Consider the following 14,327-nt stretch of genomic DNA (forward strand, 5'->3'; position numbering starts at 1 on the left):
TCGTGGGGAAGAAGGAGGGAGGGGAGAGGGAGGGAGAGGGGCTTTTCTTTGATAGCATTTAATTGGAATTGAAACATTCTGGGGCTGTAAACATTCTTTATTTATTCAGCACACATAAGCGGGCATTGTTTTATCACCATCATAATTACGGTGTCCTTTAAACTGACTGATAGCAAAGGAGATAAGGGAATGTGCCTGTAGCTCCAGATCAAATCGCTGGCTCTCCCCTCTCCCTGGGTCTCCAAGATCCACACAGTCCTTGGAGATGGGAGCGCCGGAAGATTGTGGCCTGGCCATCCCTTACGTCATGAAAGTGATTTGTACCACATTGCTAATTTGGTGCAATTCATAACCTCCCAATCGCCTTAATTTTCAACTGCTTTTCAGTTTGCAGGCTACATTTTTTAAGATGTAGTTTCCCAGAGTAGAAATTAAGAGGGATCACCTATGTGCAGGAGAGGATCTTAATTCCCAGTGTTTGTTGCTTTACCTTTGTCTAATTAAAAATGCAAACTTTTAGGATCCTTTCAGAACAAAGCCTCACCAAATCCCCTTTACGTCCAAGGATTTGCAAATTTATAAAGGCTGCATTGAATTCAGCATGGGTCAAGGGGCAAAAAAAGGGTAGAAGGTCACTGCATTTTGATTATGGGTCAGTAAACAACATGGCATGTAGTATGTGTCCAGAAACTCCTGCTAAAAAGTATTTTAAAACTACCACGAGTATTAAACTCAAGAAATAGTCTTAGCTCGTGGTGATTATAAATTGCACAAAATTCTAGAGTGCAAGAAACATTCCAGCCCCCCCCAAAAAAAACAACCAAACAACCAAAACCAAAAAACCACCAACTTAAAAAGCACTTAGTAGAACCCTGCATTGTGTCTTTATTTACCAACAAAAAAAAAAAAAAAAAAAAAAAAAAAAAAAAAAAAAAAAAAAAAAAAAAAAAAAAAAAAAAAAAAAAAAAAAAAAAAAAAAAAAAAAAAAAAAAAAAAAAAAAAAAAAAAAAAAAAAAAAAAAAAAGAGGAAAAAAACAACCCTGAAACTCATAAGCATAAGAGTGTTAACCAGATTATGATTTTTTTTTTCCCTGGACTGGTGGTTGGTATTTCTTTGTGCCACACATTTAGGATATTTAGTTATACATTCTGATACATTGTCAGAGTAGAATTTACGGCAAATTTTAGGTACTACAGTCACATTTGGCTGACTTTAAAATAGCAGAAGGATCCTATTATATTGTTCTTTGACCCTATTATATTTACATTTCTGGACTCTTTGTGATAGCCTCTATCTGCTCTCTTTCGGTGTCCTCCTTGAGAAAAATATGCCCAGCAGTATCTAGAAGCAGGGTATAGTGTTAGAAATCAAGTTCTCATGTGAAATATGTATTTCTGCTCAGTGTCATGAAAGCAAAAGGTTTATTTAATGCTTGTCAGTACCTGAAAATATGGTCCAGCATTAACAAATAATAATAAATAATAATAATATTCTAATAATGTGGCAATCCTAGTGTTAAAATGTGTATGACCTCTTGGGTTTTCCTGAAGATTTTCAAAAGAATTCTCCCCATTAGTACAACTGGTGGTGGACGTTGCTGTTGCATTTCCCAACGAAACGTTTAAAAGACTGTAAATGGTGTGTGCATTACTACATTGCAGAAGGAAGAGGTCAGACGGAATTGCACTGGTATTTAAATATAATCATACTATGAAAATAAATCAAAACAACACGTAAAAGGAATATTTAAACGTTGCACACATTTTCTTTCTGGAATGACATGGCTAAGCACTTCCCTGTGAGCATATAGATTTTAACACAAGTTTACAAAAAACCAAAGTATATGATTTCCAACAAATGGGAATAGGTCTGCAGCAAAGTTTTATGAATATTATTTTGTTCTTTCTTTTCCAATGAGGTTTATCCTTCGGCCAGACAGTTTCAAGACTGAAATACTACTGGCTATAGAGTGTAGATTGCAGATTGCACGCTACTCAATGTGAAAAGGAGCACGTTTGATTGATCGCCTCTGTGTGTGTGTGCGCCCATACACACAACTCTCTGTAGTTGCATGTGTATGTATTTGGCAAAACCGGGCATCTCTGGGCCTCCTTATCTTAAGAAATGTGAGACAAACATCCATCCCTTTAATCATGTTCATCTTTGATCACCAGAGAGGGTGACACAATCCACAAAATTAACAAAGAAACTCCCTTGCTTTTGAGAAATAGCTACATGTACATCTGGGTCTGCACACACATATACATGGACACACGAACACGCAGGCATACATCTCAGCAAGTAAATTATGGCATAACTTTTCATGTAATTGACACCAGACACCTTTAATTTTTCATTTTCATTCTTTTGACCAGCTTTCACATTAACAATCTAAACCATAAATGTTGGTGGCTATTGATTGCAATCCCCTGTGTGCGTGCAAATCCATTTTCAAGTCCCCTGCCTTTAATGTGCATGTGCGTGTGCAAGAGGCCTCTGACGGCTCTTTATCAGGATCTCCCCCTGCCCGCTTGAAGACGACCCCGGATACACAATGTGTGCTGATGGCCAAGGGAAAGCGCACACACATGCACACAAAAAGAACCAAAACAAAACAAATGATGGAAAAGTAAAGAAACAAAGCTCTCCGTGTGAGATGCGGAGAAAGACATGCAACCGAAAGTGTGCGTAAGTATACGGTGGGGATGTGTAGGTTGGGCGCCTGACATTTCCCAAGTCTTCTGGTGTGTTTCTCCCTGCCGACATCTGGCGCTGCTTCGGCCCCAGTGCTCATGGCCGCACCTTTCGGGGGAGCCCGAGGTTTGCCGAAAAGCCCCTACTAGTTTTAAACGTTTGGTAGCGCCGAAATTAAAGAGAAAAAAAAATAAAAAGAAGGCATTTTTAAACCAGTTGCCGAATCCCACTGCCTGGCTGTCACCGGCAGCGCGTGGGTGCAGGTCTGGGTGCCCGTGGCTTCCTGCGTGCGAACGCACGCGTGGATTTACACGGGAATCTGACCCAGCTGAACTACCTGACAAATAAAGGAGTTTTCATCCCATCGGGTTTTTTTGTAACGTCTTCTGAACAGCTTTATCGGAGTTTACAGTTCCTTTACTGTTGACTCCATAGCCTTAACCTTAAAGCAGGGGGAGGAGAGCAGTGGGGAGGGGGTGGGGGTGTTGGCAGCATATAAGTACATCAGGAGGAATTTTTAAACGACCTTATTGTCTCTAGCTCTAGAAAGACCACGATGATTTCTTTTTAGCGCCAGCAGCTGTTTTGTCTCGAAACTTTGCTTTCAGCCTCAGCATATACGAGGGTGCCTCTCACACGAGCGAGCAAGAGAAAGGCAAGGCTGGGGGATCCAGATGCGAGGAGAGGAAAGGCGAACTCCGCGGATGGTCTGAGCTGTGCCGAGGCATTGTTCACTGCTGCCTCTCGGTTACGTTTAAAGGCTGAAATATCACGAGATCCACTCAATGATCCTTTTCTAATTCGAGGGACAAAATGTAATTTGCTGTAGCTCTGCTTTCTCGGATGGGAATACTATCCCTAGGTTTCAAAGGGAAGAACTAGGCATCGCGGTTCGCACACACATGGATTAAGTTGAACAGCGGCGATTACATCTGCGCTGAGAGCAACAGTAGTCCAGGGCTGACTTTTCAAATCTCAGCCCTCCGAGTTAGAGGCTCTCTTGAATAGACTTCCTCCATTCCCGGATGCACTTCTCCAAATTCCCACTTCTCTCCCGAATTCCTGTGAAATTGGGGGCTCGTCTGCATTTTGCCTTGGCATGCAAAACTGCTTTTTCACAGAGAGATTATGCGCTTTCTTTTAGCTGTACCTGACGGGGTAACACGAACTCCACGCACCATATTGCCAACATGCTGAGTGGATATTGACGTTTGGGAATGAAGATTTTTAATTTCTTTTTCTCCGTCGATTTTTTTGCCAAGTCACAGCAATATGAGATGTCTCATTAATCTCGCGGATGTGTCTAATTCTGGATGTGCAGTGATACATAAAAGTGCTGGTGTTTGTATCCAGCGGAACACTGGATGCACGGCAGAGATTGGTGATTTTTTTTTTTCCGCAGCGGCTAACGTGCAAACCGCAAGCATCACGTTAACGTGACAAGGGAGAGGCATGCAGCTATCGCAACATTTGCGAAATCCCCGTTGCTGACACTCGAATAATTTAACGTTCCTAAGAAGAGGTTAAACATTCGTGCTGCTTCTTCCAATTGATTTTAAGGGGCTGCTATAAATGGAGCATCAAAAAGCTTCGGCAGGGCTTCCCCGAGCGGAATATGCAAACTGCGAGCCAGAAGCATCCTAGCCCGATGCAATATCGTACATTGTGTGTGCCAGCACTTTTTTGTTATTACGTAAAGGCTCTTGGAAGCACCTTGGATATTTTACATTCTCCTTTCTCTGCTGGAAGCAATCAGCACGCAGGAATCCTGACGTGGGCTCTGGGACTATAGGACATTCCAGCTCGTGATCCAGTACGGTTAATCGTGAAAAGTGTATACATTTCTGGCTTATCTATGCTTTGTTATGGGTCTGACGTGAGCTCACGTCCTCCTCCCCCCTCCCGCAATATTACAGGCAGAATTTCAGTTAAAAGTGTTACAGTATCACGGTGCAGGAACCCGTGATACTCACACAGCAAAAATAACCTTAGTCCCTGGCTGTAAAAAGCTAATTAAGCAGAAGAGGAAAATCAAGAGAAACTCGAAAATGTAAGTATTCCCTCTCGTTAGCAACCGAACATTTAACTTTGGAGCCTCAGAAGGGGAAATACCAGGCTGTTCTGCACGTTTTCTCTAAGCTTCATTTTCCACACAATGGAGAATAAAACGCTAGTTTAAAGCGGCTACGTTACCGAAGGATTTTCCATCGTTACGATCAGACTTACGTCCTTTAAATTCACGGCATGCACAAAAGAGCAACGTTTGTCCAAAACAGGCTGAAAATATACGGAACGATAGGGGGGAAAAGCATACAAATCCTTCCTCGGAAGCTAGCGACGAGGAAGTCTGAGAGGGCTGAGTATGTTTGAGCTCGGATTGTTTAATAGAAAGATTTATATACTAACTGTATTATTTACTTTGGGAGGGGAGGTGGCAGTATAAGGGTATGCTAATTAGTGGGAGATTTTTTGGGGGAAGGGGTGGAATATCAATTTTTATTGCATCACCTGTCAGGAGTGTCCAATCAGCGTTGGCTTTAGGGGAATTAATTGATGAAGGTGTCTCCGGACGAGCTCACTTCACTCTGTCATTTTATTTGTAGCTAAAGCAGCGGCGGGAATAGCAGCTGCATTTCTTTTCTCTTCCTCCCTTCACATTCCATTATCATAGTTTCCAATGGAAAAGCAGGGAATGAAAGAGAACAGGTACTGATCTTCAGAAGCAACTTAGAGAAACACTTTGGCAAACCTGATTTTTAAGATTATATATTGATTGTAGCCTCACGGTATTTTTTAATTTATTTTTTTTTTTAATTTTGTCTAAAGTTTGGCACTTCATTCACCAGGAATAACAGCCTTTGTTATATTTTATTAGCAGGATGCCTTGAGACAAATACAGCATCTGGCTGAGGATTGTGTGTGTGTGGCTTTTTCTTTTTTTTTTTCCTTTTTTTTTTGTTTTTTTTTTCATCTCTCTCTCTCTCTGCAAATGCTGGGAATAATTTAATTCACGAAATGGGAGACCTGAAGTCGGGTTTTGAAGAGGTGGATGGCGTGAGGCTCGGCTACCTCATCATTAAAGGAAAGCAAATGTTTGCACTCTCCCAGGTTTTTACAGACCTGCTCAAAAACATCCCGCGAACTACCGTGCACAAGCGAATGGATCATTTAAAAGTAAAAAAGCATCACTGCGACTTGGAGGAGTTGAGGAAACTCAAAGCCATCAACTCCATCGCTTTCCACGCCGCCAAATGCACCCTGATCTCCAGAGAGGACGTGGAAGCCCTGTACACATCCTGCAAAACCGAACGGGTACTTAAGACGAAACGGAGGAAACTAAGCCGGGCTCTGTCTGCCGCCGACCTCCGGCCAGAGCTCGCTCCCGCCGACCCCTTCACCGGATTCTGGAAGGAGAACAAACTTTGGCTGGGTCTGAGTGACTCTCCCCGGCCGCTGCTGCCCGTCCGGAGGAAAGCTCTGCGCCCGGGGGACACAGCCTTGCTACCGGCCGCTCATCTACCTCACATTTTTAGTAAATACACTGGCCACAGCTACCCAGAAATCGCTCGGGCGCCTTGCAAACCCCCCGTAAACTATGAAACGGCGGCGGGCGGCTGCGCGCCCCTGCGCCCCCGCCGCCCGCCCGCCGCCGCGGCGCGGCCCCGGCTCCCGGCCGCCAGCCCCCCGCCCCTGCCCGCCCGCTGCCGCCGCCGCCGCCACGGGGCGGCCGCCGCCGCCGGTACGCTGGGCCCCCCCGGCGGCGCCCGCCGGCCCCTGGCCCTGCCCCGGCCCTGCCGGCCCCGCGGCGTTCCGCGGCTGCCGCTGCCGCTGCCCCGCGGCTTCGGGCCGCCCGCCTTCGCCGAGAGCGCCAGCAGCGACTCGGAGTCCAGCTGCTGCTCGGGCCGCGCCGCCCACGACTCGGACTGCGGCTCCAGCCTCTCCAGCTCCAGCGAGGGCAGCTCGGAGGAGGAGGACGAGGAGGAGGAGGACGAGGAGGGCAGCGGCGCCTCGGACTCCAGCGAGGGCAGCTCGGAGGAGGAGGAAGAGGAGGAGGAAGAGGAGGAGGAAGAGGAGGAGGAGGAGGACAGCACCTCGGACTCCGACTCCAGCTCGGTCTCCAGCCAGGTTTCGGTGCAGAGCATCCGCTTCAGGCGCACCAGCTTCTGCAGCCCGCCCGGCGTGGTCCACGCCAACTTCTTGTACCATCTGGCGGCCGCCGCCACCCCTCGGCCCCCGGCCCCGGCCCCGGCGGAGCCCGGAGGGCTACCCGCCCTCCGCGGCGCTCCCGGCGGAGTCAAGCCGGAGCTGCCGGAGGAGTGGGGCCGCCCCGGCTGGGCTCCCGCCGCCCCGGCGCTGCGCTGCTCCGGCGGCCTAGGGAGCTGCTTCGCGGAGATAAGAGATGATAGGGTATCCGAGATCACATTCCCACACTCTGAATTTTCCAATAATGCCAAGAGTACTGACCTAACAATTAACTGTGTTGCAAAGGGGGCCTCTTCACCTAGCCCAAAGACAAACAATGCATTTCCACAACAAAGAATACTCAGAGAGGCAAGGAAATGCCTTCAAGCAACTACTACACACCGTGCAGATAACAATGCAATAGCTGCTAGGTTCTTAAATAATGATTCTTCATCAACGGCAGCAAATTCAGAGGAAGATTCCAAAATCCCTCATTGTATTGAATTTGCCACGGATTTGCCCTCTTTACAAACTGATCCTGCGGAGGATGCTGCTTCTCCAGGGGCAGCAGCAGCAGCTGAGCTCCAGTGCACTGATACAGGCAATAAGGCATTGCCATTCCTGCACAGCATTAAAATCAAAATAGAGGACAGCAGTGGGAACGACGAGTATGAGCCTGATCTTACAACACATAAGCTAAAGTGTGAGTGCAATGATACTAAGGATGAGTTTTACGGTGTGACTGAGAGTAATAACCAGGACGCTTTATTAACAGCCAAGGAAGATTCTGCATGCACTGAGAAAGAAACCACTTCCTTAAACCCGCTGACTCAGAGTCAGGTCCTCTCATGCACTTTAGGTACTCCAAAACCTGAGGATGGGGAGTATAAATTTGGAGCAAGGGTGAGAAAAAATTACAGGACACTGGTTTTGGGAAAGCGACCTGTACTGCAGACTCCTCCAGTCAAACCAAATTTGAAATCAGCTCGAAGCCCACGTCCTACAGGTAAAATCGAGACACATGAAGGAACACTGGATGATTTTACAGTTAACAATAGACGCAAAAGGGTAGCCAGCAATGTAGCATCAGCAGTGAAAAGGCCATTTAATTTCATGGCAAATTTTCCCTGTCCACCATCACTAATTATTGGCAATGATGGGGATTTGTTGCCAGCTTATTCCTTAAACACCACTAAGGATTCCCAACCACCTCACAAGGCCCATCCTGTATGGAAATGGCAGCTGGGCGGTTCTGCAATACCTCTTCCACCTAGCCACAAATTCAGGAAATTTAATTAATAAAATGGTTTGGAAAATATTTTCTTGAACCACCTTTAACTTTCTTACTCTTTTTTTTTTTTTTTTTTTTTTTTTTTTTTTTTTTTTTTTTTTTTTTTTTTTTTTTTTTTTTTTTTTTTTTTTTTTTTTTTTTTTTTTTTTTTTTTTTTTTTTTTTTTTTTTTAAACTGCAGCATGGTTTGTACAAACCTATTAATGCTATACACACTTTTGGAATCCTGTTTTATCACAATGTGAAGACAGAAACCGGATTACTATTTTATTTACCATTACAACAGTGGTGGGATTTTTTTTTTGGTGGTTTGTTTTTGTTTTGTTCTGTTCTGTTGCATTGGCGTTTTTTATTTTATTTTATTTTGTTACATTCCACAGAGTACTTCAGGCTAAAGACTCAAGTTAAACTCAGTTATTACGGTAAAGCTGGAACACTTTACTGTTTAAATGCTAATAATGCACCAGTACCTCAATTCAACTGCTGCAAATAAATGTCAAAAGGTTGAATAATAAATATTAGAATGAGCCATTAAATTTATGCACTAGATTTTGAAAATGGAAGTCTAACTGTTAATTCAGTTAAAGTTTGTTAAGTTACATGGTTGCACAGTAAGGGTTCACTATAATTCAATGTGGCAGCAATCTACTTTTTGGGAGCTTTGTTTTCGAGTGCAGGGGTGTCTTTTTCGAAGAGCAGTTGCACTTACTCCTTTTTCTCTGGTTTGGAAAGCCTGGTGTCCGCCTGTGACCCCAGCATTGGGAAAAGCTGCCTCATTTGAAACCAGTAAATAAATGTGGAATTCTATTTTCGGTAAAAGGGTGTCTTTTTGCTTGTACAGCCACTCTTTGCAATTGGGAAGCCTTTTTGTTTCACCCAGAGGTCTTAAATAAGGTTACTGTTACCCACTAATGTCATACTTAAGTTGTGGTCTGAACATGCCCCTTACAAACTTGCAAAGCAACTAAAATATTTGCCCAGCCAGCAGTACAATTTATGGTCCAGCCCCTCACGCTGGCTGGAGGAAATAGCAAAGCAGTAAATACAACACAGAAAGTGAAATGAGAGGCCGTAAGTGGAAAGATTACACAAAACGAGAAGACCATGTTATTCATAGCTTTTTGGCACCAAAACTCAAGCATTTCAACCGTGTTACACTTCCCGGATCTATTCTCATATCTTGAAATTTGCTGTCGTGGGTTTTATTTTGTCATGCCATCCTCTCTATGTAGCAGAAACAATTCTACTGCACGTGACAATCAGAGGCAATTATCTATATTTGCACTTAATATCGAAATAGTCGAACAGGCAGACTTCTAGAGTCTAGCCCTCGGTAAGTCATGCTGGTATAATATATTGTGATGATGGAAGCAGTAAATCAAAATTATGGAAATTTGCACTGTTGAAAAGCATGCTTTAGCTTTATTTTCAATTAAAAACACTGTTTTAAAAAATCCTGATTCCAAACACTTTGAATTATTGCAGAGTTATCCGTGGTTTCCTCTCCGTTTGTAAGTTCACTGTTTTTATTTGGAGGAAATACGCTTCAAGAGGTTAACTGTTTCCCTCCCTTCCCCCCCCCCCAACCTCTCGAAAAGAAAGGGAAGGAAGAAAAAAAAAGAGAGAGAAAGGCTGGAGGCCGAGGTGGAGGCAGAGCCGAGGACAGGGGAAGGTCTCTTTTGCGGGGGGAGGACGGGTACAGCAACTCTGAAAACAGCCTGAAAAGTTTGCAGCTTGAGAAAGGCAGTAATAATTGAGTTGCTGAATCAGCAGAGTTTAGGATGAATAATTGCTGGTTTCTTTCTTTGGATTAGCATTTTATTTATACTAGATCATTCACAAATTAAATTTTAAGGATTCCACTCATCGATCAATCCCGGGAGAATAATTTATCATAAATCAAAAAAGGAAAACAAAGCAACAATGTAATGTTTACTGTGTGACTCAAAGTCAACATTTCTGCTGGCAATCCACTGCCTGGGATTCAATTTTTTAATTCCTGCCTTTTGTGATGCCCTCTCCCAACCCCTCGTGTCTCCAAATATTTCAAGTAGTCACTAACTGATTTCAGCTCTGTTTACTATATCCACACCGGAGTTTTCCTCCCATTGTAAAAGGCCTAGTCTAAGAATACCTGCAGCCAAATATATTTAGAAAGAGTAAACAATTGCCTTTCAGTGGAGTTACCCTTCCCCCCTGCATACACACGTACACACACACACACACACACACACACATCACTTTAAAGCTGCCAATTGCAAAAGGTGCATTGCATACTCAACCGCTCTGCTGAAATTACGATGGTCATGAAAAATCTGCTTACTGAAGTTGTTCTGAGATGAATGTTTACATTCGTGTGTTTAGAGCTGCACAGATTACAGCCTTATTTCCAGAGAACTGTAAGTATGTACAAAATGTACTGCTCAGGAAAGACCCCCACTCTGTTAGAAACCGTGTCTGCTTGACAAAGGTCTTCACTTGAACAAAAAAAAAAAAAAAAGGGGAAAAAAAAGAAAAGGGAAAAAAAAAAAAAAAGAGCCAAAAGCTACAAAAGTGCAATATGCAAACTTGAAACCTAAAATTTCGCCTTGTCAATTAAACAATGTATCACTTTCAAAGTAACTCTGTCCCCTGACCCTGTTTACTTCCAATTAGAGATATGCTGATTTGGCCAGGAATTGTAAATTACAGAGGTGCCTTTTCAGGTTCCTGAAACAATCCAGGAGGGGGGAGGAGGGGGTGGTGGTGGGAGGGGGAGAAATAAGCATAAATTTATACCAAATAGGCTCTGCAGAGTTGAGGACGTGAAATATGGCGCCCAGCCCTGCCAGTGGCCCGGGAGCTCCAGGCACCCCCGGGCATCCCTGGCAGGCTGCTCCACTTGGCTCTCCTCCGCCCAGGCAGCAGCAAACGGCAAGGAGTTAAACAGCCAAATAATTTTCACACGTGCACACCTCAGTTTAGTGCAAGCCACTAACAGGGACATTCGTGTTTTTACTGCCGCTGGAGAAATTAGCCAGGTACAATAACCACTAGGGGAAAAAAAAAGGGGGGTAGGGGGGATTGAAAAAAAAATGGTATTCTCTCCAATTCTGGTAGTTTGATAACTGTTTCTGATGACATTGTAATTATTATTGCGATCAGAGTTCGTTATCATTTCAGCCTTAATCATGTGAAGTCTTATCACTGAGTTACATAAAAATAACCAATTTTCTCCCATAAAGGTAAGTTCTAATAATGAGGAAAACCCAAGGTTTTCCAAGAGAGCTAGGCTACCATTTTGCTGCAATGTTTACAGGAGATAAAACTTAAAATATATTAGTAATGAATCGCCACCATTTCCCAATTCCTGGTGTACACACAAATCAACAGAATTTTCTAGAGGAAAAAGCAATTGAGGGAAATGTGTGTACTTTACGGACTATACTGCATAGGTATTAGCCACAAGTAGAGTTCACCGGTAAATTTATTGGGAAGATTTCTGCTGCCAGATGGACGACAAAGAAAGTTTTGGACTCTGTTTAATTCTCTAGAGCATTAAAAAGGGAACACGTGGAATGCCTTCAGCAAGAGGTATATTGCCTTAAAAGATGTAACTTGCCGTTTACAGCAATTTACTTTAGGAACCGATTGTTATATAAGCTACACTTACTTGATACAGTGGGATAATCTCTTTACTGACTGTTTATTTAAAATGCCACTACCAGCAATAATGCAAAATAGGGGTAGCTGTTTTATGAAGTTTGCTGTTTAATCAATTCACATGGTGATTTTTTACATGGTCTCTGATCTCTTTACCTCTAACAGATTTAGTTGCCAATAAATTAAAGTTTCTGCAGAAATGAGAGCAATGCTATCATGTTTATGTTTGTCACTGTTCACACGTGTGAGTGGTTGAGACAGAAAAGGGTAAAAAAAGTGGCATTTTTGACACACTGTGGTACTCTGCAGGAAAATATTCTACATATGCAGTAGGTTGGAGAACATGAAACACAGATAACCTTGTTAATTGTGGGGTTTATGATTAAGAGGATTGCTGGAAAGAATATGTAATGGTTCATCCTGGAATCTATTTGGTCAGCTTGGAGGTACAAAAGGAGGGCGAGTGCCTGAAAATGAAAAGCCCTGGCTAGCAAAATCAGGAGGGAAGCACTGGGATCTGTGTTGCTGAAGTCACGCTTGCAGACATTACCCATTCCCCTGGTACATGGCCCTGCAAGCCGTGGTCTAACAGCTCCGGCCTGCCCGAAAACCTTTCGGGAAGGGACAGCGAGCCGGGTTTAGGCCTTACACGTTGCATTTTTTCACTGCGCTGATATAATTATTTCCCGTGCCCTAGGCCCCTCTCTCTCCCCCTCTCCCTTTCTCTCCGAGGCGGCCTCACAAGCCCCCGCTTTAAAAGGCCCGAGATGTTTTGCATGAGGCGCTCACAATAGGGGTTGAGGGAATTGACAGTTTCAAAAACAAGGCGCCCTGTCCTTTCCAGATGCCGAGGACCCCTCTCCCGCACCATCTCTCGTTTGCTCCTCGCTGCTGGTGGCTTTACCCTTAGCATTGCAAATACACGGCAACAGCTGTGTTTGTAAACAGGGGGGAGGACGGAGGGAGCGCCGCCGGCCCCGCTCCCGCTCCGTGAGGCGCGCTGCCGCTGCCTAGAAATTACAATTAAAAAAAAAAAAGAAAAAAAAAAAAAAGGAAAGGAGGGGGGGAGTGAAATCAAACAAATGCGGGAGCGCAGCCGGGGCCCCCGAGCGGCGGGGCGGCCACTGCGCGGCGGGCCCGGGGCACACCGCGGCGCGGGCCGCCATCTTGCCCTGCACCGCGGAGCCTCCCCGGCTGTCTGGCCCGGCTCCCCCTCTCCCGGCCCGGCTCCCTGGCCCGACTCCCGTGCTCCCGGCCAGCGTCCCGCGGGCGGCGGGGGCGGCGCGGCGGTCTCCGGGGGTTCTCGCACTTCAAAGCGGGGCCGTGGCTTCCACCCCGCACCCCCCTCCGGCTCCTCTGCCGGGGCGTCCATCTTCCCGGGCTCTCCCGTGGCGCGGCCCTGCCGCCTCTCGTCCTGCTCGCTCTGAGCCGAGGACGAGCCAGGGGGGAAGCCCGCGGTGGTTGCGCGGGGCCCTCTGGGCAGATGCCGGGCTCGGGGCCAGGGAGCGGCCGGGGGAGGCCCGGGACTCCGGGACCGGCCCTCCGCCCCCGCGGAGCCAGCCCGGGAGGGGACGGGGAGTGAGGTCAGGGCAGAAAGTCCAATAGGGCTGTTGGCTCTTGGGTCTAAAATGTAGCCGGGGTTGTAAAGCGTGTGAAATTACGCACCGGTCTCTTAAAGAGTGGCTAATTTATAGTAAATAGCGAGGGCTTTGTAAATGGATTTATTATGTTGTTTCTTGTTAATTGTTGAGAAAATCCCCATTGTTGAGTGTGAATGGCTTTATGGGCTAACCCGGGCCGCGCTGCAATCCCAGGGCAGTAAATGGCCGCTCCGCTAATGTGGCCCGTAGCGAGAAGCTGGACCAGCCGCGGTGACCTTTGGGCAGCGGGGCCGGACACGGACAGCCCGCAGACAGGCCCTGCTTGAGCCTCGTCCCTCGGCGGGGGAAGCGCCGGGCCCCCGGCCCAGGGTGACCCCCTGTGTCAAGGCCCGGGAGTCCGGGGAGCAGCGGTAGGGCCCGGCCTACCGGCCCCGCCGCGGCAGCGCCCACGTGCAAGAGCCGCTCCCCGCCTTTGTTCACAGCCGCGCTGCCCCAGGTGCCCCTGTCCGCCTGCCCCGCACCGCCCCGGCCGCAGCCCCGCTGCCCCTGCCCGCCGAACGGCACGTCTGCATGGCGAGGGGGGCTCCAGCGCGGACCTGGGCCTCCCACGCCGACGTTTTCCCCTTAGACAAATAAACAGGAACCAGCACCTTCGGACCCTTCTTCTCCCGTCCCGGAGGGGTGGGGGAGGGCATGGGAATAGGGGTGTCGCAATGAGTTTCCCCAAACTCCACACCATGCCCCCTCTTTCCTCCCTGCGGGAAGAGCCCCGCTGCTGCTCCCGGCAGTAAGAGGGATCAGGACGCGGGGACTTACTGGCCGCTGGCACCCAAACCTCTCCCGCGTGCACGCGCCTGCATGTTGTAAAATACAAATCACGATGAAATGTGAATTCTACTCTAGAAACTTATATTGAG

The 14,327-nt window shown here is 46.5% G+C and overlaps 1 protein-coding gene across 1 annotated transcript; it reads left to right on the forward strand.

Moving 5' to 3' along the window:
* The first annotated feature begins 3,015 nt into the window (after positions 1–3,015).
* Positions 3,016–8,216, forward strand: SKIDA1 (SKI/DACH domain containing 1). The gene has a single exon (XM_027887600.1). It carries the CDS (start codon positions 5,711–5,713, stop codon positions 8,174–8,176), a length of 2,466 nt encoding a protein of 821 aa, XP_027743401.1. The 5' UTR covers positions 3,016–5,710; the 3' UTR covers positions 8,177–8,216.
* Positions 8,217–14,327: the final 6,111 nt, after the last annotated feature.

Source organism: Empidonax traillii, unplaced genomic scaffold, assembly GCF_003031625.1.
Source record: "Empidonax traillii isolate 1590-97213 ecotype Southwest subspecies unplaced genomic scaffold, ASM303162v1 scaffold217:size1918799, whole genome shotgun sequence".
In the NCBI taxonomy this organism is placed as follows: Eukaryota; Metazoa; Chordata; class Aves; order Passeriformes; family Tyrannidae; genus Empidonax; species Empidonax traillii.